Here is a 27,802-nt window from a genome sequence, read left to right as displayed (position 1 = left end):
TGACCCGTTTAAAAAATTGACTCGTTTGACCTATGACCCATTTCAACCCAAAACCATTTTGACCCGTTACCCAAACCGATCCAACCTGACTCGTTTGCCAGGCATAGTTGAGATGAACATAAATGTGTCTTTGTTTTCTCAGATTCAGCATCTTTCTCCAACCTAAAGACTGATAGATCACAATTTAGAATTTGCTATTGTGCTCTTTAAATTGTTGAAATGAAAATCATGGGCTGAATTTTTATATGTGAGAGCTATTTGTATATGTATTGCCAAGGACGGAGGATATTGGGGGCAGGGGTGGGCCCTGGCTACCCCACTAAATTTTATCCTTTATAGCAAATTTTCTATTTTCAAGATTTATATATGAAAATTACATACTTTGGCCATCCCATAACCAACTCAGTCTGCATTTTAGAATGGGAGTTTCTTTATATATTATTTCAAATATATATATCGCCAATTTTTGACTTCTTAGCATATATAGAGTTAATATTGATAAACATAACGTAGACTTCTTTTTCGTAAAATAGAGATTAGCCAATTACATCGTACTTAACATTACATATTTTGTTTAATTTAACTCGGCCCCCTTCGTATTAATCTTCAAGCTCCGTCAGTATTGCAAAATGTGAACAACAACAGACATACTACTCTTCATCTTGATTTTTTTTCTTCCTTTCGTTAAGTAATGTTGGATGGATAAGGATTAGGATTCGGAAAGAACCTTTCTTGCTCTTAAAATCGTAATCAATATCTTCCGGTTGAATTACGATTAATATCGAGTGAACTGATGCTTCCCATATTACTATATATATATATCATATATTTGACTGGTAAGAAGAGATACCACACTTGATCTTAGCTAAAGCCTAAAAGGCACAAAAAGGCGTGCCTTTTGTGATATTAGGCCTCTGTTTTTAATAAACTTTCCTGTTACTTGGTTTTTTAGTTGAGAAATGTGAGATGTATCTTGATTAGCATTTGAATTTTAAGTAATAACCTGTCCGTTGTGGAATCTGACTAAATTTGAGAAAAACATAAAACCCCAAATCCGAGAGAAACATAAAACCAAACAAAAGAAGATTGCCATTAAAAACAAAGTATGTTTGGAATATAAAAATCAAGTCTTTAAAACATCCGTGTTTGATGGATTTGTTGGTGAAGTTGCTTTTCCTTTATTGTTTGCTTTTTAGACTTAGTGTTTGCTTTTTGTTTGCCACTCACTCTTGTTTACACGTTAGTGGTCCTGTTTTTCTTCTAATTGGTTTTTTGTAATCCTTATTTAATGAGCAATAATAAACCAGAAAATGGCAAGCAGTTTGTGCCAAAGTGTTGTGTTCTTTTGCATACACTTACATTTGGTATCAAGAGCTACGTTATAGAAAAGCAACAGACCTCACATTCTGTGTGCTTTCGTTAAGAGTAAGATGAGTGAAGATAAAACGTTAACCCAAATTCCTCACTTTGATGGTCATTACGACCATTGGAGTGAACTTATGGAAAATCTCCTACGTGCAAAAGGGTTATGGAACATAGTTGAAAATGGTTTTGCTGAACCAAAAGAAGATACAGTTCTAACAGAAGTGCAGTAGAAGCAATTGGATGCTGATAAAATGAAGGACCATCAGGTCAAGCATTACATTTTTCAAGCATTGGATCGTTCCATCTTTGAGCAAATCCTGGACAGACGAACATCCAAGGTAGTATGGGAGTCAATGAAGTTGAAATTTGGAGGTAATGCTCGTGTCAAGAAGTCACTTCTTAATTCCCTGCGCAGAGAATTTGAAGTGTTGGTGATGAAGAATGATGAATGTGTGACTGATTACTTCGCAAGGGTAATGTCAATCACAAACAAGATGAGAAGTAATGGTGAAAGTATGTCAGAATCTAAGATTGTAGAGAAAATTCTCTGTACATTGTCTGATAAGTTTACCTATATAGTTGTGTCGATTGAAGAATCACAAGATACTGACACCATGTCAATAGATGAACTGCAGAGTTCACTTGTAGTTCACGAACAAAAGTTTAAGCGTGTTAACAATGATGGTGAAGATCACACTCTAAAGGTAGAAGAATACTCAGGGTACAAAGGTAGGGGTCGTGGTAGATCATCCTATCGAGGTAGAGGTCGTAGACGAGGTAGAGGTAGCTTTGATAAAGCTACGATTGAATGTTATAAATGTCATTCTCTAGGACATTTTCAATCCGAATGCCCTCAATGGACCAAAGAGGCAAACTATGCTGAAGTGAATGATGAAGATGATTTGCTGTTGATGGCTTACGAAGATGTAAAGGTAAGTCAGTCAAGTAATATGTGGTTTCTAGATTCGGGTTGCTCGAACCACATGAGTGAAAATAAAAGTTTATTTGCTGAATTGAATGAATCATTCAAGCATACAGTAAAACTTGGGAACAACACAAAATTAAATGTTTGTGGTAAAGGTGTGGTAAAATTAATTGTGAATGGAACGCGTTATGCCATTGGTGATGTCTACTACATTCCTGACCTCAACAACAACTTGTTGAGTGTTGGACAATTGCAGGAGAAAGGTCTAATCATTCTGTTCAAAGATGGTGTATGTACAGTTTACCACCCTCAAAAGGGTAATATTGCTAGTTTAAAGATGTCCACAAATAGGATGTATAAGCTGAATACGGAACCATTTGATGGCAAAGAAGATGCATGTTTACAGGCAAGTAACATGGATGAATCAAAGTTGTGGCATCATAGATACGGACATCTAAGTTACAAGGGCTTGAAAACACTTCATCAAAAACAAATGGTTGAAGGGTTACCCACTGTTAATGCTGAAGATATAGTATGTGATGCTTGCATGAAAGGAAAACAACATCATAATCCAATACCAAAGAACACTTCATGGAGAGCAAGTGAGTGTCTTCAACTTCTACATGCTGATCTTTGTGGGCCAATCACCCCTATGTCGAATGGTGAAAAGAGGTATGTGTTTTGTATCATAGATGATTTTTCAAGAAAATCATGGGTGTATTTTTTAAAGGAGAAGTCTGAGGCATTACACTATTTCAAGATATTTAAGGCAAGAGTTGAAAATGAAAGTGGGAAAACAATCAAATGTTTTCGAACTGATAGAGGGGGTGAATTTAACTCGGCTGAGTTTAATGATTTTTGCATTTTACATGGTGTAAAACGTCATTTGACCACAGCCTACACACCACAGCAAAATGGTGTGGCCGAACGCAAAAATCGCACTATTATGAACTTGGTGCGATCTGTATTGTCTGAAAAGATGGTGCCAAAATGTTTTTGGCCAGAGGCTGTTACATGGATAAACCATGTACTAAACAGATCACCCACGTTAGCCGTAAAGAACATTACTCCTGAAGAGGCATGGAGTGGTGTTAAACCGAAGGTGGATTATATTCGTGTGTTTGGATGTGTAGGGCATGTACACGTCCCAGATGCCAAAAGAACCAAGCTTGATGACAAAAGCATCAAATGTGTTATGTTGGGATTCAGTGAAGAGTCAAAAGCATATAGGATGTTTAATCCTATAACCAAGAAAATAATTACAAGTCGAGATGTAATATTTGAAGAAGAAGAAAGTTGGGATTGGGACTCAAGTTACAAAACTAGTCAAACTGTGGAACTTGAGTGGGAAGATCAAGATGAAGAATACGATGAATCTGGGCATCAGATTATTGAACCAGGAAATATTGAACATAATGAAGGTGATCCAAGCAATGTGACAACATTAAGGGAGAGTATTAGCAGAAGAGAGAGGCGACCTCCAATGTGGTCACACGACTATGTTTTTGGAGATGGCTTGTCTGAAGATGAAGATGAAACGAATGTGATGCTCATGGTTGAATCTGATCCAGTAAGCTTTGAAGAGGCAGTAAAAAATGTGAAGTGGAGAAAAGCTATGGATGAAGAAATGAATTCAATAAAAAAGAATCAAACTTGGAAGCTTGTAGAATTGCCAAATGGGGCAAAATGTATTGGGGTGAAATGGATTTTCAAGACAAAACTTGATGAAGCTGGGAACATCAGTAAGTATAAAGCACGACTAGTCGTTAAAGGTTATGCACAACAACAGGGTATAGATTATACTGAATTGTTCGCCCCTGTTGCTAGACTTGATACTGTTCGTGTAATCATTGCTTGTGCAGCAGCAAACGGGTGGAAATTACATCAGTTGGATGTAAAGTCAGCATTCCTTAATGGTGAATTACAAGATGTGTATGTAGAGCAGCCAAAAGGCTACAAAAGAAAGGGCAGTGAACACATGGTGTGCAAGTTAAATAAAGCTTTGTACGGGCTAAAACAAGCTCCTAGAGCTTGGTTCAGTCGTATTGAATCCTATTTTGTGAAGGAGGGATTTAAATCAAGTCCTAGCGAGCAAACATTGTTCATCAAAGAGGTTGAAGGTAAAATTTTGATTGTTAGCATATATGTTGATGACTTGTTGCTTGTTAGCAATGATGAAGCCATGGTAACTGATTTAAAGTGTGCTATGAAAAAGGAATTTGATATGAATGACTTAGGAGAAATGAAGTTTTTTCTTGGAATAGAGGTGGTTCAAAGAGAAGATGGTATTTTCATCACTCAAAGGAAGTATACTGGAGAAATCTTGGAATGATTTGACTTGAGTGAGTGTAATGGTGTAAACAGTCCCATCGCAACTGGGATGAAGGTGGACAAAGATGAAGATGGCATAAAGATAAATGATACGTATTATAAACAGATTATAGGAAGTCTCATGTATCTCACAGCTTCAAGACCTGACATTATGTTCGCTGTAAGTTTGATAAGCCGGTTTATGTCTAAACCTACTCAATTTCATCTTACAATAGCAAAAAGAATATTGAGGTACATTCGAGCTACACAAGATTATGGCATTTTTTATAAAAGAGGATGTTCTAGTAAGTTGATTGGTTACACTGATAGTGACTATGCCGGAGATGTTGAAGATAGTAAAAGCACATCGGGTTATGTATTCATGATGTGCGGAGGAGCCGTTGCTTGGTCTTCTAGGAAGCAACCTATTGTCACATTGTCGACTACAAAAGCTGAATTTGTAGCAGCGGTTTCATTTGCCACTCAAGCAATTTGGATGCAAAAGATTTTGAAGGAAATTGGTCATGAACAAAGTGATGGGGTAATCATAATGTGTGACAACAACTCAACCATACAGCTGTCCAGAAACCCTGTCTTTAATGGACGTACAAAACATATTAGGGTACGTTATCATTGGCTACGTGATCTTACCAAGGAAGGTGTGATTTATCTGGAGTTTTGTGGCACACATGATCAATTAGCTGACATCATGACAAAGCAGATCAAGGTGGAAAGTTTTCAGAAGCTTCGTTTGGCCATGGGTATTTGTGCAGCTTCTAGTTTGAACTAATTGTTCGTAGAATCAATTGGTTCAAGGGAGGGATTTTTTGGAATATAAAAATCAAGTCTTTAAAACATCCGTGTTTGATGGATTTGTTGGTGAAGTTGCTTTTCCTTTATTGTTTGCTTTTTAAACTTAGTGTTTGCTTTTTGTTTGCCACTCACTCTTGTTTACACGTTAGTGGTCCTGTTTTTCTTCTAATTGGTTTTTTGTAATCCTTATTTAATGAGCAATAATAAACCAGAAAATGACAAGCAGTTTGTGCCAAAGTGTTGTGTTCTTTTGCATACACTTACAAAGTATACCTAAATAAGGCCTCTGTTTCCATTATTATATAGTCAAGGAAGTTTGAGTTTTGGAAGTGAACTAATGATCTTGATAGTTGAAAGGGTTGACTTTTGAAAGTAAACTAATGACCTTGATAGTTTAGGAAGTTTTCCATTAAAATTATTTCTACAGTTGTTGACTTCTACCTTGAAAGTCAAAGTGAATGTCGAAGTTGTTGAGTGTAATGTTAGTGTGCAGACTCTTAAGGTCAGGTGTACATCAATTTTTTAACTAATATTTTGTAGCCCATAGAGGGCGCGCATCTGACCTGACCCCATAAGCCCCCACTTGCTTCCGCCCTGCGTGGGATGTATGGTTTTACCGACTTCCAAGTCAACAAACCCCTATGACATGCATGCTAGCATCTGCCTTGACGACTTCTTTTGTTTGCTTTTATGTTTCTCTCGGATTTGGGGTTTTATGTTTCTCTCGGATTTAGTTAGATTCCACAACAGATCAGAACCAAAAACAAAAACTGGGCCTTCATTCTACCAGTGATGAGTGATACAACGAATGGTTTGATTCTAGCTGGGAAATGCGCTTCGAAAGCCCAAAGTAAAAAGAATAATTGGTTCAGTTGAAAAAAAAATTAGTCTTTGTTTTCTAAGTTACAGGACGTGCTCGACTTAGCATATGTCTCAAACCTAAGGACAACAGATCTCATTTTACAATTTGAAAAAAAAAAACATCATGGACTGATCATTTATTATCATATCTATATCAAGTACATGCTCTCAAAGGCCGAGAAAAGGTATACTTATTCACATCTTAGGACTCTTTTTTTACAGTATATAAGCTATGCTATGTTACTTAGTTATTTTAGCTGGGCAATGTGAGATGCTTCTTAATTGACATTTTTGTTTTCATAAAAGTGATCCATAGCGGCTCATGTATTGAAGATAAATGATAAACGTGTTGGGAAATTACGGTCTCACTAATTCCCACCACCCAGCCCAACAATAATAGTAAAGAAATAAGAACAATACACAACACAAGATTTAACGTGAAAACTCCAAAACAGGAGAAAAACCACCGGCCCCCAAAGAGAGAAATACACTATATTACAAATTGTTACAATGATATAGACGACTTTCTTAAGTCAACTACACTCTCCAAAATATTTAACTAATACAACTCTCAAACAAGGGTAAGAAAGAAAGAAATAATCAAATACTTAAAGTGTATTGATTGGTGCGATTTGGAATGAAGACTTAGCCCCTCTTATATAACCAAGTCACTCACCCCTCACATCTTCCTCCCACCAATGTGGGATAAACATATCTTCTACTAGCCAAAATAAACCAACAAATCTCCACCTTTTGGATAGAAGAAGATAACCATGCTTCCACATTGCAAGGATAACCGATGTAGACGCTTCCTCGACGACAACTTCAAGATCCTCATCTTCATGCCGTTGACATTATCTCCCAAGAGACAAAACTTGCATCTTCATCGAACATTGTCTAAACCGACAATCATTGTCATCACAGACAATCATAACTCTTAACAAGAATTATCATACTCCACCATAAAGAGTATAGCACTTAGAATATCGCATTCCAAGCATTTCACCTCGGCACATGTTGTTGAACAACCAGCTGAAACTTTATGGTGCAACTTCCCTGTTTGGCTTTCCCGAAAGTCCCATCAGCTACAACATCAGTTTCCACCACACAACCTGCATCAACGCCAAACCAATGCCCATGTGTAATTGTGGAACCGCTAACGAAGATCCCTTTCCACGGTGGCGCGGACACACCATGAGGATGACGTGACTTCAGAGGAATTCGTCACTCTCCGTAACAACGGAGTCAATGTTAGCATCTTTGGAGCCATTTGCCGGATTAGCTCTACCGGGACAATTAACCCTTACATGCCCAGTCTTCCCGCACTTCCAGCATGTCAGATTCTTTCTAGAGTTTCTCTTCTACCTATCCGAACACAACAGTACCGTAGCTTCTGATGACGAGACCCCGTTACCTTCCAATCTTTTCTCCTCGGATAGGAGCTTGCTAGTAACATCTTCAAACTTCAACGTTTCTTTCTCGTACATTAGAATAGGTTTCATGTGCTCATAGGACGATGATAAAGATAATATCAACCTCAAATCTTTATCTTCATCATCCGTTTTAACTCCAATAGCCTCCAGTTCCGAAACAATACCGTTAAGAATACTTAGATGATCTGAAATCTTTGAACCCCCATCCATACGCAGAGTATGAAATTGTTCTTTAAGACACAACCGATTTGAGATGCCCTTGCTGTAGTGACCCGAACTTTTCCATGTTTATATATATTAATTGAGATTGATATTTACATGATTAAATGTTTCCAACATGTTAAGCAATCAAACTTGTTAAGACTTGATTAATTGAAATATGTTTCATATAGACAATTGACCACCCAAGTTGACCGGCGATTCACGAACGTTAAAACTTGTAAAAATGACATGACGATATATATATGGATATACATATAGTTAACATGAGATTACGATAAGTAAGTATCTCCATAAGTATATTAACAATGAGTTATATACATATAAACAAGACTACTAACTTAAGGATTTCGAAACGAGACATATATGTAACGATTATCGTTGTAACGACATTTAAATGTAAATATATCATATTAAGATATATTAATATATCATAATATCATGATAATATAATAATTTAACATCTCATTAGATATAATAAACAATGGGTTAACAACATTAATTGAGATCGTTAACTTAAAGGTTTCAAAACAACACTTACATGTAACGACTAACGATGACTTAACAACTCAGTTAAAATGTATATACATGTAGTGTATTTAGATGTATTAAAATACTTTTGGAAGACTTCAAGACATATATCAAAACACTCATACTTAACGAAAATAGTTATAGTTACTTTTCCATTCTTTTCTTTCATCAAGAATTCTAGTCGTATTCTTACCCGTATTATACACAGCTTCAAAACGTACTTACTATGAGTATATACCAATAGGAACTAGCATGGGATTCCACTCTTGATTATGTCATGTATGACTAATCAATTTTAACTTCTACCATGAGCTAGTCAACTAACTAGAACTCCTTTTAACCCCACTCACCACTCACCAATTACCACTCATCATTCACTCCATTTCACTTCCAATTCTCTTTCTAATTCTCTCTCAACACACACACACTATTATGAACGTATTTTTCCAGTAGTTAATCATCATCTTCATAAAAAATCACTTCAAGAATCAAGCTATAATCATCATAGGAAGAACACTTCAAGAACACTTCAAAAATCCCTTCAAGTTTACTAATTTACTTCCAAGCTTTCTAATCCATTCCAAGTAATCATCTAAGATCAAGAAACCTTTGTTATATACAGTAGGTTATCTTTCTTATTCAAGGTAATATTCATATTCAAACTTTGATTCAATTTCTATAACTATAAACTATCTTAATTCGAGTAAAAATCTTACTTGAACTTGTTTTTGTGTCATGATCCTACTTCAAGAACTTTCAAGCCATCCAAGATCCTTTGAAGCTAGATCATTTCTTGTCACTTCCAGTAGGTTTACCTACTAAACTTGAGGTAGTAATGATGTTCATAACATCATTCAATTCATATATATAAAACTATCTTATTCGAAGGTTTAAACTCGTAATCACTAGAACATAGTTTAGTTAATTCTAAACTTGTTCGCAAACAAAAGTTAATCCTTCTAAATTGACTTTTAAAATTAACTACACACATGTTCTATATCTATATGATATGCTAACTTAATGATTTAAAACCTGGAAACACGAAAAACACCGTAAAACCGGATTTACACCGTCGTAGTAACACCGCGGGCTGTTTTGGGTTAGTTAATTAAAAACTATGATAAAATTTGATTTAAAAGTTGTTATTCTGAGAAAATGATTTTTATTATGAACATGAAACTATATCCAAAAATTATGGTTAAACTCAAAGTGGAAGTATGTTTTCTAAAATGGTCATCTAGACGTCGTTCTTTCGACTGAAATGACTACCTTTACAAAAATGACTTGTAACTTATTTTTCCGACTATAAACCTATACTTTTTCTGTTTAGATTCATAAAATAGAGTTCAATATAAAACCATAGCAATTTGATTCACTCAAAACGGATTTAAAATGAAGAAGTTATGGGTAAAACAAGATTGAATAATTTTTCTCATTTTAGCTACGTGAAAATTGGTAACAAATCTATTCCAACCATAACTTAATCAACTTGTATTGTATATTATGTAATCTTGAGATACCATAGACACGTATACAATGTTTCGACCTATCATGTCGACACATCTATATATATTTCGGAACAACCATAGACACTCTATATGTGAATGTTGGAGTTAGTTATACAGGGTTGAGGTTGATTCCAAAATATATATAGTTTGAGTTGTGATCAATACTGAGATACGTATACACTGGGTCGTGGATTGATTCAAGATAATATTTATCGATTTATTTCTGTACATCTAACTGTGGACAACTAGTTGTAGGTTACTAACGAGGACAGCTGACTTAATAAACTTAAAACATCAAAATATATTAAAAGTGTTGTAAATATATTTTAAACATACTTTGATATATATGTATATATTGTTATAGGTTCGTGAATCAACCAGTGGCCAAGTCTTACTTCCCGACGAAGTAAAAATCTGTGAAAGTGAGTTATAGTCCCACTTTTAAAATCTAATATTTTTGGGATGAGAATACATGCAGGTTTTATAAATGATTTACAAAATAGACACAAGTACGTGAAACTACATTCTATGGTTGAATTATCGAAATCGAATATGCCCCTTTTTATTAAGTCTGGTAATCTAAGAATTAGGGAACAGACACCCTAATTGACGCGAATCCTAAAGATAGATCTATTAGGCCTAACAAACCCCATCCAAAGTACCGGATGCTTTAGTACTTCAAAATTTATATCATATCCGAAGGGTGTCCCGGAATGATGGGGATATTCTTATATATATGCATCTTGTTAATGTCGGTTACCAGGTGTTCACCATATGAATGATTTTTATCTCTATGTATGGGATGTGTATTGAAATATGAAATCTTGTGGTCTATTATTATGATTTGATATATATAGGTTAAACCTATAACTCACCAACATTTTTGTTGACGTTTTAAGCATGTTTATTCTCAGGTGATTATTAAGAGCTTCCGCTGTCGCATACTTAAATAAGGACGAGATTTGGAGTCCATGCTTGTATGATATTGTGTAAAAACTGCATTCAAGAAACTTATTTTGTTGTAACATATTTGTATTGTAAACCATTATGTAATGGTCGTGTGTAAACAGGATATTTTAGATTATCATTATTTGATAATCTACGTAAAGCTTTTTAAAACCTTTATTGATGAAATAAAGGTTATGGTTTGTTTTAAAATGAATGCAGTCTTTGAAAAACGTCTAATATAGAGGTCAAAACCTCGCAACGAAATCAATTAATATGGAACGTTTTTAATCAATAAGAACGGGACATTTCAGTTGGTATCAGAGCGTTGGTCTTAGAGAACCAGAAAATTTGCATTAGTGTGTCTTGTCGAGTTTGTTAGGATGCATTAGTGAGTCTGGACTTCGACCGTGTTTTCTTTAAAAATGATTGCTTAACATTTTTGTTGGAAACTATATATTTTTAACATATGAATATTATGTGATATATTAATCTCTTAACGTGTTTGATATTATGTGATAGATGTCTACCTCTAGAACAAGTTCCATTGACTCACCTAATAATAATGAAGAGTCAAATGTAAATTGGAATGATTCGTGGACTGATTCACAAGTTCCCGAAGAGGAACCGGAAGAAGAGTCGGAACCGGAAGAAGAATCGGAACCGGAAGAAGAATCGGAACCGGAAGAAGAAATAGAACCGGTGGGGGAAATAATAAAACGGTTAAGTAAAAGAGAATCCTCAACCAACCGACCAAGGTTAATTATGGTCAATGGTGTTTCCGCCAAGGAAGCAAAATATTGGGAGGATTACCAATTCTCCGATGAATCGGATTCCGACGAGAATTCCGATGATGTTATAGAAATTACCCCAACTGAATTTAAAAAGGCAAAAGAAAATAATAAGGGAAAGGGCATAAAAATAGAGAAATCTAATTCCAACCCCGATGAACTTTATATGTATCGTCAACCCCCGAAGTCCTTAAGTTGTAACAATGACCCGGGAACCTCTAAACCACCAGGTTTTTCTAAACCAATGTGGACAACGACGGCTCGTATTAGGGGAACATCATATATCCCTAGAAACTTGGCAAAACGAACCAAAACCGAACAAGAAGAAATGAGCGAGTCTGAATAAGATAGTTGTATTCGTGTGGTGTAATATATGTAATATAGTGTGCTTATGCTTTATGATATATGTAAAAATTGCTTGTATTAATAAGTATTTTTTTTTTATGAATCTAACTCTTGTCTATTTTACAGTATAAAAACACAAAATGGATAGACAACCCAATATTTTAAGAGACCTACCCGGAGACATGATTGATGAAATCTTGTCTAGAGTCGGTCAGAATTCCTCGGCACAATTATTTAGGGCGAGATCAGTTTGTAAGACATTCGAAGAACGTTCCAAGAATGCCTTGGTTTATAAAAGGCTTTCGTTCGAAAGATGGGGGATATCACATTGGGAAATCCATAAGTTACGATGTGTTTACTTTGACGCATATATTGCGGGGAACCCAAATGCTATTTTACGCAACGGGTTAAGAAATTATTTTGACTCAGTATATCCGAATATAGGACTTCGTGATTTAGAAAAAGCGGCTAACATGCAACATAAAGAAGCATGTTATGCTTACGGGTTAGTAATGTTCGCTTCTCACCAAAGTGAGAACAAGAACATCGGGCTACAACTATTAAACAAAACGTTCCCACAAGTGACGGAGTCGATAATTGGGGTAAGAAATGAGGTTTTTAGGTTATTACGAGACTGTTGGTCATTACATAACCCTCGTCCCTTTGACGACGTTACAACACGCTGTCTTATCAACGGCCATAATGGTTATGTTCCACAAGACCAAGGATGGGAAGTAGTCCTAGTAAAACCAGAATGCATGACTTGTTTCTAGACGTATGAATTACGTGTCTTTATTGCCTTTGCTGAATGACTTGTGTACTAGCTAGAATTATCTTCACAACTATCTTGTATCAAAGTTATTGTGTGCTATATTTCATGCTTTATGTAAAATAAGCGGTATTGTAAGTTTGTAAAATATTGTATAAAAGTTTGAACGCGAAATATTATTACAATCAGTTTTTCATATAGAATTGTAGTAGTTGAATTGTATATTAGCTACTAAGTATGAACTTAACGGGTAGGTACTACCCGAATTTAAACTTATAAAATGCTAATATGAAGAAAAAGCTTTTATAAATGAGTTCATATTATGCTACGAAATACTATTAACTACTCTTAATATTCTGTATGATTAACTTGTTCCATTTGACTATTTTGAAGGAAATGGCACCGACTACTCGACACACCGTGAATACGAATGAAGAGGAATTCCGTACTTTTCTAGCTTCAAACATAGCCGCAGTACAGGCTGCGCTACATACCAACAATAACCTTGGATCTGGCAGTACAGGAAATCGTGTAGGATGCACCTACAAAGAATTCACTGCCTGCAAACCTTTGGAATTTGATGGAACCGAAGGACCGATCGGATTGAAACGGTGGACCGAGAAGGTCGAATCGGTGTTTGCCATAAGTAAGTGTACTGAAGAGGACAAAGTGAAGTACGCTACGCATACTTTCACAGGTTCTGCGTTAACATGGTGGAATACCTATCTAGAGCAAGTGGGACAAGATGATGCGTACGCACTACCGTGGTCAGCATTCAAGCACTTAATGAACGAGAAGTACCGTCCCAGAACCGAGGTCAATAAGCTCATGACAGAACTTAGAGGGTTACGAACCCAAGGATTTGATATTACTACGTACGAAAGACGATTCACAGAATTGTGCCTATTTTGTCCGGGAGCATTCGAAGATGAGGAAGAGAAGATCGACGCGTTTGTGAAAGGATTACCGGAAAGAATCCAAGAAGATATAAGTTCACACGAGCCCGCCTCCATACAACAGGCATGTAGAATGGCTCACAAACTAGTGAACCAGATTGAAGAAAGAATTAAAGAACAGACTGCTGAAGAGGCCAATGTGAAGCAAGTCAAAAGAAAGTGGGAGGAAAACGGTGATAAGAATCACCAATACAACAACAACAGCAATTACAACAATAATCGCAACAATTATCCCAACAATCGCAAAATCAATCGCAATTACAACAAACGGCCCAACAACAACAATAACAACAACAACAGCAACTACAACAATCATCCCAACAACAATAATAACCGCAACAACAACAACAATCAGAAGCAGCTATGCCAAAGGTGTGAAAAGTATCACTCGGGGTTCTGCACCAAATTTTGCAACAAGTGTAAAAGAAATGGTCATAGCGCGGCGAAGTGTGAGGTCTACGGACCAGGGATTAATAGAACGAAAGGAACAAATGGTGTCAGAACGAGTAATGGCGGAGCAAGTAGTGTCAGAGCAAGTTATGCCAATGTAGTTTGTTATAAATGTGGAAAACCGGGCCACATTATTAGAAATTGCCCGAACCAGGAGAACACGAATGGACAAGGCCGCAGAAGAGTTTTCAATATTAATGCGGCAGAGGCACAGGAAGACCTGGAGCTTGTTACGGGTACGTTTCTTATTGACAATAAATCTGCTTACGTTTTATTTGATTCGGGTGTGGATAGAAGCTATATGAGTAGAGATTTTTGTGCTAAATTAAGTTGTCCATTGACGCCTTTGGATAGTAAATTTTTACTCGAATTAGCAAATGGTAAATTAATTTCAGCAGATAATATATGTCGGAATCGAGAAATTAAACTGGTTAGCAAAACATTTAAGATTGATTTGATACCAGTAGAGTTAGGGAGTTTTGATGTGATAATCGGTATGGACTGGTTAAAAGAAGTGAAAGCAGAGATTGTTTGTTACAAAAATGCAATTCGCATTATACGATAAAAAGGAAAACCCTTAATGGTGTACGGAGAAAAGGGCAACACGAAGCTACATATTATTAGTAATTTGAAGGCACAAAAACTAATAAGAAAAGGTTGCTATGCTGTTCTAGCACACGTCGAGAAAGTACAAACTGAAGAAAAGAGCATCAATGATGTTCCCATTGCAAAAGAATTTCCCGATGTATTTCCGAAAGAATTACCAGGATTACCCCCACAGCGATCCGTTGAATTTCAAATAGATCTTGTACCAGGAGCTGCACCAATAGCTCGTGCTCCTTACAGACTCGCACCCAGCGAGATGAAAGAACTGCAAAGCTAATTACAAGAACTTTTAGAGCGTGGTTTCATTCGACCAAGCACATCACCGTGGGGAGCTCCTGTTTTGTTTGTCAAGAAGAAAGATGGTACATTCAGGTTGTGTATCGACTACCGAGAGTTGAACAAACTTACCATCAAGAACCGCTACCCACTACCAAGAATCGACGACTTATTTGATCAACTACAAGGCTCGTCTGTTTATTCAAAGATTGACTTACGTTCCGGGTATCATCAAATGCGGGTGAAAGAAGATGATATTCCAAAGACTGCTTTCAGAACACGTTACAGTCATTACAAGTTTATGGTCATGTCGTTTGGTTTAACTAATGCACCAGCTGTGTTCATGGACCTTATGAACCGAGTGTGTGGACCATACCTTGACAAGTTTGTCATTGTTTTCATTGATGACATACTTATTTACTCAAAGAATGACCAAGAACACGGTGAACATTTGAGAAAGGTGTTAGAAGTATTGAGGAAGGAAGAATTGTACGCTAAGTTTTCAAAGTGTGCATTTTGGTTGGAAGAAGTTCAATTCCTCGGTCACATAGTGAACAAAGAAGGTATTAAGGTGGATCCGGCAAAGATAGAAACTGTTGAAAAGTGGGAAACTCCGAAAACTCCGAAACACATAACCCAGTTTTTAGGACTAGCTGGTTACTACAGAAGGTTCATCCAAGACTTTTCCAGAATAGCAAAACCCTTGACTGCATTAACGCATAAAGGGAAGAAATTTGAATGGAATGATAAACAAGAGAAAGCGTTTCAGTTGTTGAAGAAAAAGCTAACTACGGCACCTATATTGTCATTGCCTGAAGGGAATGATGATTTTGTGATTTATTGTGACGCATCAAAGCAAGGTCTCGGTTGTGTATTAATGCAACGAACGAAGGTGATTGCTTATGCGTCTAGACAATTGAAGATTCACGAACAAAATTATACGACGCATGATTTGGAATTAGGCGCGGTTTTTTTTGCATTAAAGACTTGGAGGCACTACTTATATGGGGTCAAAAGTATTATATATACCGACCACAAAAGTCTTCAACACATATTTAATCAGAAATAACTGAATATGAGGCAGCGTAGGTGGATTGAATTATTGAATGATTACGACTTTGAGATTCGTTACCACCCGGGGAAGGCAAATGTGGTAGCCGATGCCTTGAGCAGGAAGGACAGAGAACCCATTCGAGTAAAATCTATGAATATAATGATTCATAATAACCTTACTACTCAAATAAAGGAGGCGCAACAAGGAGTTTTAAAAGAGGGAAATTTAAAGGATGAAATACCCAAAGGATCGGAGAAGCATCTTAATATTCTGGAAGACGGAACCCGGTATAGGGCTGAAAGGATTTGGGTACCAAAATTTGGAGATATGAGAGAAATGGTACTTAGAGAAGCTCATAAAACCAGATACTCAATACATCCTGGAACGGGGAAGATGTACAAGGATCTCAAGAAACATTTTTGGTGGCCGGGTATGAAAGCCGATGTTGCTAAATGCGTAGGAGAATGTTTGACGTGTTCTAAGGTCAAAGCTGAGCATCAGAAACCATCAGGTCTACTTCAACAACCCGAAATCCCGGAATGGAAATGGGAAAACATTACCATGGATTTCATCACTAAATTGCCAAGGACTGCAAGTGGTTTTGATACTATTTGGGTAATAGTTGATCGTCTCACCAAATCAGCACATTTCCTGCCAATAAGAGAAGATGACAAGATGGAGAAGTTAGCACGACTGTATTTGAAGGAAGTCGTCTCCAGACATGGAATACCAATCTCTATTATCTCTGATAGGGATGGCAGATTTATTTCAAGATTCTGGCAGACATTACAGCAAGTATTAGGAACTCGTCTAGACATGAGTACTGCCTATCATCCACAAACTGATGGGCAGAGCGAAAGGACGATACAAACGCTTGAAGACATGCTACGAGCATGTGTTATTGATTTCAGAAACAGTTGGGATAGACATCTACCATTAGCAGAATTTTCCTACAACAACAACTACCATTCAAGCATTGAGATGGCGCCGTTTGAAGCACTTTATGGTAGAAAGTGCAGGTCTCCGATTTGTTGGAGTGAAGTAGGGGATAGACAGATTACGGGTCCGGAGATTATACAAGAAACTACCGAGAAGATCATCCAAATTCAACAACGGTTGAAAACCGCCCAAAGTCGACAAAAGAGCTACGCTGACATTAAAAGAAAAGATATAGAATTTGAAATTGGAGAGATGGTCATGCTTAAAGTTGCACCTTGGAAAGGCGTTGTTCGATTTGGTAAACGAGGGAAATTAAATCCAAGGTATATTGGACCATTCAAGATTATTGATCGTGTCGGACCAGTAGCTTACCGACTTGAGTTACCTCAACAACTCGCGGCTGTACATAACACTTTCCACGTCTCGAATTTGAAGAAATATTTTGCTAAAGAAGATCTCACTATTCCGTTAGATGAAATCCAAATCAACAAAAAACTCCAATTCATCGAAGAACCCGTGGAAATAATGGATCGTGAGGTTAAAAGACTTAAGCAAAACAAGATACCAATTGTTAAGGTTCGATGGAATGCTCGTAGAGGACCCGAGTTCACCTGGGAGCGTGAAGATCAGATGAAGAAGAAATACCCGCATCTATTTCCAGAAGATTCGTCAACACCTTCAACAGCTTAAAATTTCAGGACGAAATTTATTTAACGGGTAGGTACTGTAGTGACCCGAACTTTTCCATGTTTATATATATTAATTGAGATTGATATTTACATGATTAAATGTTTCCAACATGTTAAGCAATCAAACTTGTTAAGACTTGATTAATTGAAATATGTTTCATATAGACAATTGACCACCCAAGTTGACCGGCGATTCACGAACGTTAAAACTTGTAAAAATGACATGACGATATATATATGGATATACATATAGTTAACATGAGATTATGATAAGTAAGTATCTCCATAAGTATATTAACAATGAGTTATATACATATAAACAAGACTACTAACTTAAGGATTTCGTAACGAGACATATATGTAACGATTATCGTTGTAACGACATTTAAATGTATATATATCATATTAAGATATATTAATATATCATAATATCATGATAATATAATAATTTAACATCTCATTAGATATAATAAACAATGGGTTAACAACATTAATTGAGATCGTTAACTTAAAGGTTTCAAAACAACACTTACATGTAACGACTAACGATGACTTAACGACTCAGTTAAAATGTATATACATGTAGTGTATTTAGATGTATTAAAATACTTTTAGAAGACTTCAAGACATATATCAAAACACTCATACTTAACGAAAATAGTTACAATTACTTTTCCATTCTTTTCTTTCATCAAAAATTCTAGTCGTATTCTTACCCGTATTATACACAGCTTCAAAATGTACTTACTATGAGTATATACCAATAGGAACTAGCATGGAATTCCACTCTTGATTATGTCATGTATGACTAATCAATTTTAACTTCTACCATGAGCTAGTCAACTAACTAGAACTCCTTTTAACCCCACTCACCACTCACCAATTACCACTCATCATTCACTCCATTTCACTTCCAATTCTCTTTCTAATTCTCTCTCAACACATACACACACTATTATGAACGTATTTTTCCAGTAGTTAATCATCATCTTCATTAAAAATCACTTCAAGAATCAAGCTATAATCATCATAGGAAGAACACTTCAAGAACACTTCAAAAATCCCTTCAAGTTTACTAATTTACTTCCAAGCTTTCTAATCCATTCCAAGTAATCATCTAAGATCAAGAAACCTTTGTTATATACAGTAGGTTATCTTTCTTATTCAAGGTAATATTCATATTCAAACTTTGATTCAATTTCTATAACTATAAACTATCTTAATTCGAGTAAAAATCTTACTTGAACTTGTTTTTGTGTCATGATCCTACTTCAAGAACTTTCAAGCCATCCAAGATCCTTTGAAGCTAGATCATTTCTTGTAACTTCCAGTAGGTTTACCTACTAAACTTGAGGTAGTAATGATGTTCATAACATCATTCAATTCATATATATAAAACTATCTTATTCGAAGGTTTAAACTCGTAATCACTAGAACATAGTTTAGTTAATTCTAAACTTGTTCGTAAACAAAAGTTAATCCTTCTAACTTGACTTTTAAAATTAACTACACACATGTTCTATATCTATATGATATGCTAACTTAATGATTTAAAACCTGGAAACACGAAAAACACCGTAAAACCGGATTTACGCCGTCGCAGTAACACCGCGGGCTGTTTTGGGTTAGTTAATTAAAAACTATGATAAACTTTGATTTAAAAGTTGTTATTCTGAGAAAATGATTTTTATTATGAACATGAAACTATATCCAAAAATTATGGTTAAACTCAAAGTGGAAGTTTGTTTTCTAAAATGGTCATCTAGACGTCGTTCTTTCGACTGAAATGACTACCTTTACAAAAATGACTTGTAACTTATTTTTCCGACAATAAACCTATACTTTTTCTGTTTAGATTCATAAAATAGAGTTCAATATGAAACCATAGCAATTTGATTCACTCAAAACGGATTTAAAATGAAGAAGTTATGGGTAAAACAAGATTGAATAATTTTTCTCATTTTAGCTACGTGAAAATTGGTAACAAATCTATTCCAACCATAACTTAATCAACTTGTATTGTATATTATGTAATCTTGAGATACCATAGACACGTATACAATGTTTCAACCTATCATGTCGACACATCTATATATATTTCGGAACAACCATAGACACTCTATATGTGAATGTTGGAGTTAGCTATACAGGGTTGAGGTTGATTCCAAAATATATATAGTTTGAGTTGTGATCAATACTGAGATACGTATACACTGGGTCGTGGATTGATTCAAGATAATATTTATCGATTTATTTCTGTACATCTAACTGTGGACAACTAGTTGTAGGTTACTAACGAGGACAGCTGACTTAATAAACTTAAAACATCAAAATATATTAAAAGTGTTGTAAATATATTTTAAACATACTTTGATATATATGTATATATTGTTATAGGTTCGTGAATCAACCAGTGGTCAGGTCTTACTTCCCGATGAAGTAAAAATCTATGAAAGTGAGTTATAGTCCCACTTTTAAAATCTAATATTTTTGGGATGAGAATACATGCAGGTTTTATAAATGATTTACAAAATAGACACAAGTACGTGAAACTACATTCTATGGTTGAATTATCGAAATCGAATATGCCCCTTTTTATTAAGTCTGGTAATCTAAGAATTAGGGAACAGACACCCTAATTGACGCGAATCCTAAAGATAGATCTATTGGGCCTAACAAACCCCATCCAAAGTACCAGATGCTTTAGTACTTCGAAATTTATATCATATCCGAAGGGTGTCCCGGAATGATGGGGATATTCTTATATATATGCATCTTGTTAATGTCGGTTACCAGGTGTTCACCATATGAATGATTTTTATCTCTATGTATGGGATGTGTATTGAAATATGAAATCTTGTGGTCTATTATTATGATTTGATATATATAGGTTAAACCTATAACTCACCAACATTTTTGTTGACGTTTTAAGCATGTTTATTCTCAGGTGATTATTAAGAGCTTCCGCTGTCGCATACTTAAATCAGGACGAGATTTGGAGTCCATGCTTGTATGATATTGTGTAAAAACTGCATTCAAGAAACTTATTTTGTTGTAACATATTTGTATTGTAAACCATTATGTAATGGTCGTGTGTAAACAGGATATTTTAGATTATCATTATTTGATAATCTACGTAAAGCTTTTTAAAACCTTTATTGATGAAATAAAGGTTATGGTTTGTTTTAAAATGAATGCAGTCTTTGAAAAACGTCTCATATAGAGGTCAAAACCTCGCAACGAAATCAATTAATATGGAACGTTTTTAATCAATAAGAACGGGACATTTCACTTGCCCTGGTACAACTGCTCTAGTTTAACCCAAAGCTCATTTGCCGTTGATAACCCGTGCACATTTGCAAGCACGTTCTTTGCAAGACACAAACGAATCGCACTTGCTGCCCTCAAATCCATATCATCCCATTCTTCTTCATCGAACTTACTGCTAGAATCACTGCCAGAAACAAATGTGGGTTTACCTTTCAACGCCTTGTGTAAACCGGATTGAATCAACACATCCTTGACTTGAACCTGCCATAAGCCAAAATTGATCCTCCCATCAAATTTTTCTACATCAAACCTCATTGGACTGAACTTCGACATCGTATCCGTATCCTATAAACAACACTTTCTCTGATTTTGCTCACGTTTCGAATAGCCAAAAGATGTAGCAGGTAGCCAGGACCCTTTAAATCAGAAATCCACAACTCGCCACTAACAAATCCAACTATTACTACGAATCAAAAAAAATATTGTCTAACCAGATACTCTATACGATCAATAGAACTCGTTTCTGATGTGGACGATCCACTCCCGTGGCAACCACAGAGCATACTCCGACTCCTATAACCGAGACCCCCGTCAAACCTGACGCTCTGATACCAGTTGTTGGGAAATTACGGTCTCACTAATTCCCACCACCCAGCCCAACAATAATAGTAAAGAAATAAGAACAATACACAACACAAGATTTAACGTGGAAACTCCAAAACAGGAGAAAAACCACCGGCCCCCAAAGAGAGAAATACACTATATCACAAATTGTTACAATGATATAGACGACTCTCTTAAGCCAACTACACTCTCCAAAATATTTAACTAATACAACTCTCAAACAAGGGTAAGAAAGAAAGAAATAATCAAATACTTAAAGTGTATTGATTGGTGCGATTTGGAATGAAGACTTAGCCCTCTTATATAACCAAGTCACTCACCCCTCACATCTTCCTCCCACCAATGTGGGATAAACATATCTTCTACTAGCCAAAATAAACCAACAAAACGAACCTCTAATAAAATTTTGTCTCTCGAAAAAAATGGTAAACAAAGCGCAACTAACATTTCCCCAAGGTTGTTTCAAAACTTTTGTATTCGCTAACGTCCTACCATTCTTTTTGCACGGGATCACAAAAGAAAGATGAACTCAAATACATAACCTGAATCTAGAAAAATCCCTAGAACCCGACCACTAACTCGATTCAACTGTAACTCTTACATTACCACGAGAGCAATACTTTAAGATATTGGCTCAAAAAGTAGTCAAACGTCCAATCCAAAATACAACTATAATGCATAATCTTTGACTAAATTAGAGTGAAAGCAGCTAACAAGTTGGGCCTTTTCTTATAAAAAATAAAATTTAAATAAAGTGGGCTGATAGCCCACATATATCAGTTATTAAACGTATAAAGTTTATTATGGTCCCTCATTAGCGATAACCCCTCCAAAAGATCAATTACTTAAAACAGGGAAAATCAGGGTTTGGTACACCTAATATAATTTCGCTTTAATTTTTGCCGTATGGAGAAGAAATTGCAGAAAATATCGCAATTGGACGATGTCCCGGTCGATCTGATTCCCCTCATACAATCGTTGTTGCCGGTAAAAGATGCCGCTCGCACATGTGTGTTGTCCAAGTCGTGGTTATACGCTTGGTCTGCCACCCCTCATCTCAGGTTTCATAAACCCTCGCAGTTTTCTAATAAACTAAAACAAAGTGAATACATGATGTTTATGAATCGCACCATTTCTAATTATGTCAAAGACAACACACCAATTGAAAGTTTTGATCTGAAACTACATATCAAGGCGGCTTCTCTTGCTAAAAAATGGATTCGAACTGTAGCTGCCCAAAGTTGTCTCAAACAGCTTTCGCTCCAAATATGCTATGTAACTCAACTGTGTGGTAGGTTATTTATGTTTCCGGATGGGATATTATCTGGTGAAAACTTACGTACATTGTTATTAAGATATCATTCTTCTTCTTCTACTATTTGGTTGTCATATGCTTCAATGAGTCCCAATCCTGTGATCAACTGTGTATCTCTAAGAATACTCGAGTTGGATTGTGTGAAGATAAGTAAAGAGGTACTTGATAGATTAATCACTACTTGTTTATTACTTGAGAAAATAACACTTTCATATTGCTTTTTGAAGACTTACAAGGTTAGAAATCTTCGTTATCTTCAAGAACTCGAGATATACTCGACAGATCATGATGATATTTTGATAGTTGATGATGTCCCTGGTCTTCGCTTGTTTACTTACTATAACGGATTTCAACATAAATTTATAAGTTTCAACATGCAATCGTTAACAAACGTGACTGAATTATCATTACGTGGTGTCATCATAGACGTTGCGTTTCTTGAGATGATCGAATCGAAATTTCCTTTTCTCAAGATTTTGAAGCTTACAATACAGGATTGGCCTCTGAAAAGGTTGGATTTTACAAGGTTTTCGTTGAAAAAACTGGCCCTAGAAATTCGTGAAAGCAAGCGGATTGACTTACAAGTTTACTCTCCAAATTAAAGTTAAATAATTTTAGTTACAATGGCCAAACTGTTAGAAATAGGAGGTTATGTATATTATTTGTGGAAGAAATGATTGATGATTTAGAAGTTTGATTGATCTTGAAGGCTTTGTTTATTACTTGATTTGCTTATTGAATTGCTTTGTTGCTTGATTACAAATGAGAGGTGAATCCATCTATTTATACTACACCATGGACTAGTCTAGAATACTTCATCATCTAATATCTAGATATTTCCTAAGTATTCTCATGATAATTCTAGACTTAGATATTTTACAAGATTATTCTACACACATTCTACACACTTTCACTACTACATATTACAAGAAGTTTCTACATAATGGGCTATAATCTTGATCCAAAATATTTGTATACTTGCAAGCCCAAATCCAAAACAAATAGCCCACAATCAAGTTTAGTTTCCAACAGCCCCCCTTAAACTTGATTTCTTCACTCCGAGCATATTCCGTAATCTCTGAAAAGTCTCGTGTTTTAGAGGCTTTGTGAAAATATCAGCAACTTGGTCGAAAGACTTCGTGTACTTTATCTGCACCTCTTTATTTGTAACACACTCCCTGATGAAATGGTATTTCGTATCGATGTGCTTGCTTCGATCATGGAAGACTGGATTCTTTGCTAGAGCAATCGCAGACTTGTTATCCACATATATCTCCGTAGCTTCCTTTTGAAAAAACTTAAGCTCATTTAGTAACTTCCTGAGCCATATTGCATGACAGGTGCACGATGTTGCTGCTACAAACTCGGCTTCACACGTTGACAGAGTCACAATGGGTTGCTTCTTCGAGCTCCATGTGAACGCCGTATCTCCCATATAGAACACGAAACCACTCGTACTCTTACGATCATCTATGTCTCTAGCCCAATCACTATCACTGTATCCAACTAGCTTGAAGTGCTCAGAAGGCGAATAAAACAGGCCATAGTCAATCGTACCTTTGATGTAGCGAAGTATCCTCTTGGCCGCCTTCAAGTGATTTATTGTAGGTGCTTCCATGTATCGACTTACTAGTCCAACTCCGTAGAGAATATCTGGCCTCGTGCAGGTTAGGTACCTCAGACTTCCAACCAAACTCTTGTATTGTGTTGGGTCCACCAAGTATCCTTCATCATCTTTTGACAATTTGAGATTGCAATCCACCGGTGTATTCATTGACTTGCAGTCATTCATCTTAAACTTCTTGAGCACCTCATTCGCATAACCTTCTTGGGATATGAATATTCCTTATTTCTTTTGTTTTACCTCGATCCCAAGATAGTAAGCCATAAGTCCAATGTCGGTCATCTCGAACTCCCGAACCATTGCTTTCTTGAACTCCTCAAACATTTTGGGATTACTACCGGTGAATATCAAGTCATCCACGTATAGGCACACAATCATAACATCTCCATCATTGCTAACTTTGGTGTAGAGGGCATGCTCATGGGGGCATTTCGTAAAGTCATTCTGCTAGAAATACTTGTCTATCCTGCTATTCCATGCCCGAGGCACTTGCTTCAACCCGTATAAGGCCTTTTTCAATTTTAGCACCTTATTCTCTTGGCCTTTCACGATGTATCCCAAAGGTTGTTCTATATAGACTTCTTCTTCTAAGTGGCCATTAAGGAACGCAGATTTGACATCCATTTGATAAATCTTCCAATTATGTTGAGCCGCAAGTGAGATTATCAATCTTATAGTTTCTAGACGAGCAACGGGAGCAAATACCTCGTCATAGTCTATGCCGGCTCGTTGACTATATCCCTTCGCCACCAACCTTGCCTTATATCTTTCAACTTCACCTTTGGAATTCTTCTTGGCCTTGTACACCCATTTTACACCAATAACCTTATGTCCCTTTAGTAGTGTGGCAAGATCCCACGTATTATTCTTCTCGATTGCTTGAATCTCTTCGTCCATAGCACATTTCCACTTTTGGCTTTTTGTTGCGTCTTCATAGCTTATTGGCTCATTATTATTCTTATTGAACCTCTCTTCATGGGCTTGTAGTGAACCCATGAGTTCATCGATAGTCATTGATTCTAGATCTTTAGATTCTTCGATGGCTACGACTATATAGTTGAATTTTGAATCTAATGATCTAAGAATCTTCTCAATGACTCTTACATCACTTAGAGTTTCACCATTCCTCTTTAATTGATTGACAATCGCCAAGACTCTTGTAAAATAATCGGAAATTGATTATGAGTCTTTCTTATTTAAGGATTCGAACTCACCTCGTAGTGTTTGTAGTCGAACCTTTTTCACCTTTTCAACTCCCTTGTGAGAATTCTCCAAGATCTCCCATGCTTTCTTGGCGGTGGTTGCACTTGCAATTTTCTCAAAAGCTCCATCATCTACACTTTGTTGGATGATGGAAAGAGCCTTTTGATCGTTCGTCTTCATTAATTTTTTCTCCTTGCCGAGAGGACCTTTTTCTGCAGGTTCCTCATAGCCTTCCTCCACAATCTCCCATAAGTCTTGTCCACCTAGGAAGGTCTTCATTTGGATGCTCCATCGATCATAATTATCCTTTGTGAGGAAATGTGAGGACATTGTTGGCCATCATCTTGTCGAACCAAGCTCTTGATACCAATTTGTTAGAAATAGGAGGTTATGTATATTATTTGTGGAAGAAATGATTGATGATTTAGAAGTTTGATTGATCTTGAAGGCTTTGTTTATTACTTGATTTGCTTATTGAATTGCTTTGTTGCTTGATTACAAATGAGAGGTGAATCCATCTATTTATACTACACCATGGACTAGTCTAGAATACTTCATCATCTAATATCTAGATATTTCCTAAGTATTCTCATGATAATTCTAGACTTAGATATTTTACAAGATTATTCTACACACATTCTACACACTTTCACTACTACATATTACAAGAAGTTTCTACATAATGGGTTATAATCTTGATCCAAAATATTTGTATACTTGCAAGCCCAAATCCAAAACAAATAGCCCACAATCAAGTTTAGTTTCCAACACAAACAATACCTAGACTCCTATTTCCATCTAGTAATGCTCCTGAATATATTAAGCTTAAACTACAATTGTCGGATCATGTTGATCATTCTTTCTACCTTACGATGAGAGAATTATTTGATTTATCAAGTAAGTTTAATATCGAAATAAGATATACTTGTCGTGAGCTGTCGCCAAACACTGATAATGAGGATCGTGAAAAAAGCTTCCCAATTCCATCTAAAAACGTGCAACACTTATCATATGATACAGATACACATCATGAAGACTTATCATATGATACAGATGATGAAGACTTATCATATGATACACATTTACGTGAACACTTTCAACGGAAAGTGTCATTATTCGATGCACTTATTATGATTTGCCATCCCAAATACGTGACCCTACATAGTCGCAAGTTATTTAGTCATAAATACTGTTGCGACTTGTTTAAGCCCATGATAAGTGTGATGGCAAAGAAAATGTCTGACCGAAAAGACATCGAGGTCAAGAATCCTGGTAATGGAAAATGGGAAATTGTAACAGATTCTTGCAATTGTATTCTTGCCGGATTGGATGATGACTTTGACAGATTGAATGATCACTATCGGTACTATTCACTTGAGTTGAAACCAAACTGGTAGAACATATTCATCTTTTGTTCAATTGTTTGAAATACTAAATTTATTCTTTGGCATATAATTATCTAAGTTAATCTTGCTTCCTTGCAACTTTTTTCTATATTTTTTGGGATATGTAAGGTGAATTGAGCTGCTAGGGGTTTATTTAATAATATCATGTGACATGGGTACTTTTGATATGAATTTTAAAAAATTGTGTGAGAAATGTTTCATTTGATAGCTCATTTCGCCTTGTATAGATACTCTTAACATTAAGGTGTACTTGTGTTAAAAGATGCATATGGAATTTGGCCCTGCCTCTTTCAGTACTATATATGCATATGAAATTATAAATCCGGTTTTGTTAATAGTTTGATATGAAATTATAAATCTTGTTTTCTTGCTGGCAATCATTATCTTCTAGTTGAAACTCCAAGCCTTCTACAGTTCAGGTATAATTAACGATGTCAAAAACGAGATTCTTTCACGTTACCAATTTCTGTATTTTTATAATAAACTTTTTACATGTTGTTTAATTTCTAGCACTAAGAAAAAACACTTGTGATGAACAGAGTGTAGTATGATGAACAGGTGTATATGAGCATGTG

At 36.0% G+C, this 27,802-nt stretch overlaps 2 protein-coding genes and 1 pseudogene across 2 annotated transcripts; 2 read left to right on the top strand and 1 right to left on the bottom strand.

The window, feature by feature from the left end:
- Positions 1 to 4,670: 4,670 nt before the first annotated feature.
- On the top strand, positions 4,671 to 5,390 carry LOC139867883 (secreted RxLR effector protein 161-like). The gene has a single exon (XM_071856232.1). It carries the CDS (start codon positions 4,671 to 4,673, stop codon positions 5,388 to 5,390), a length of 720 nt encoding a protein of 239 aa, XP_071712333.1.
- A 17,195-nt stretch (positions 5,391 to 22,585) lies between these two features.
- LOC139867882 (F-box/LRR-repeat protein 25-like) lies at positions 22,586 to 23,596 on the top strand. The gene has a single exon (XM_071856231.1). The coding sequence runs from the start codon at positions 22,586 to 22,588 to the stop codon at positions 23,594 to 23,596; it is 1,011 nt and encodes a 336-aa protein (XP_071712332.1).
- Positions 23,597 to 23,612: 16 nt separating this feature from the next.
- On the bottom strand, positions 23,613 to 26,934 carry LOC139867881 (uncharacterized mitochondrial protein AtMg00810-like; annotated as a pseudogene).
- Between the last annotated feature and the right edge of the window lie 868 nt (positions 26,935 to 27,802).

Source organism: Rutidosis leptorrhynchoides, chromosome 9 (assembly GCF_046630445.1).
Source record: "Rutidosis leptorrhynchoides isolate AG116_Rl617_1_P2 chromosome 9, CSIRO_AGI_Rlap_v1, whole genome shotgun sequence".
Taxonomy (NCBI): Eukaryota; Viridiplantae; Streptophyta; class Magnoliopsida; order Asterales; family Asteraceae; genus Rutidosis; species Rutidosis leptorrhynchoides.
Note: the sequence above shows the minus strand (reverse complement) of the source record. Positions and strands in the feature narration are given on the sequence as shown.

What these genes read in the sequence shown, in the direction of transcription:
- LOC139867882 (XM_071856231.1), top strand. Translation starts at nt 22,586, where the DNA reads ATGGAGAAGAAATTGCAGAAAATATCGCAATTGGACGATGTCCCGGTC.
- LOC139867883 (XM_071856232.1), top strand. Translation starts at nt 4,671, where the DNA reads ATGAAGGTGGACAAAGATGAAGATGGCATAAAGATAAATGATACGTAT.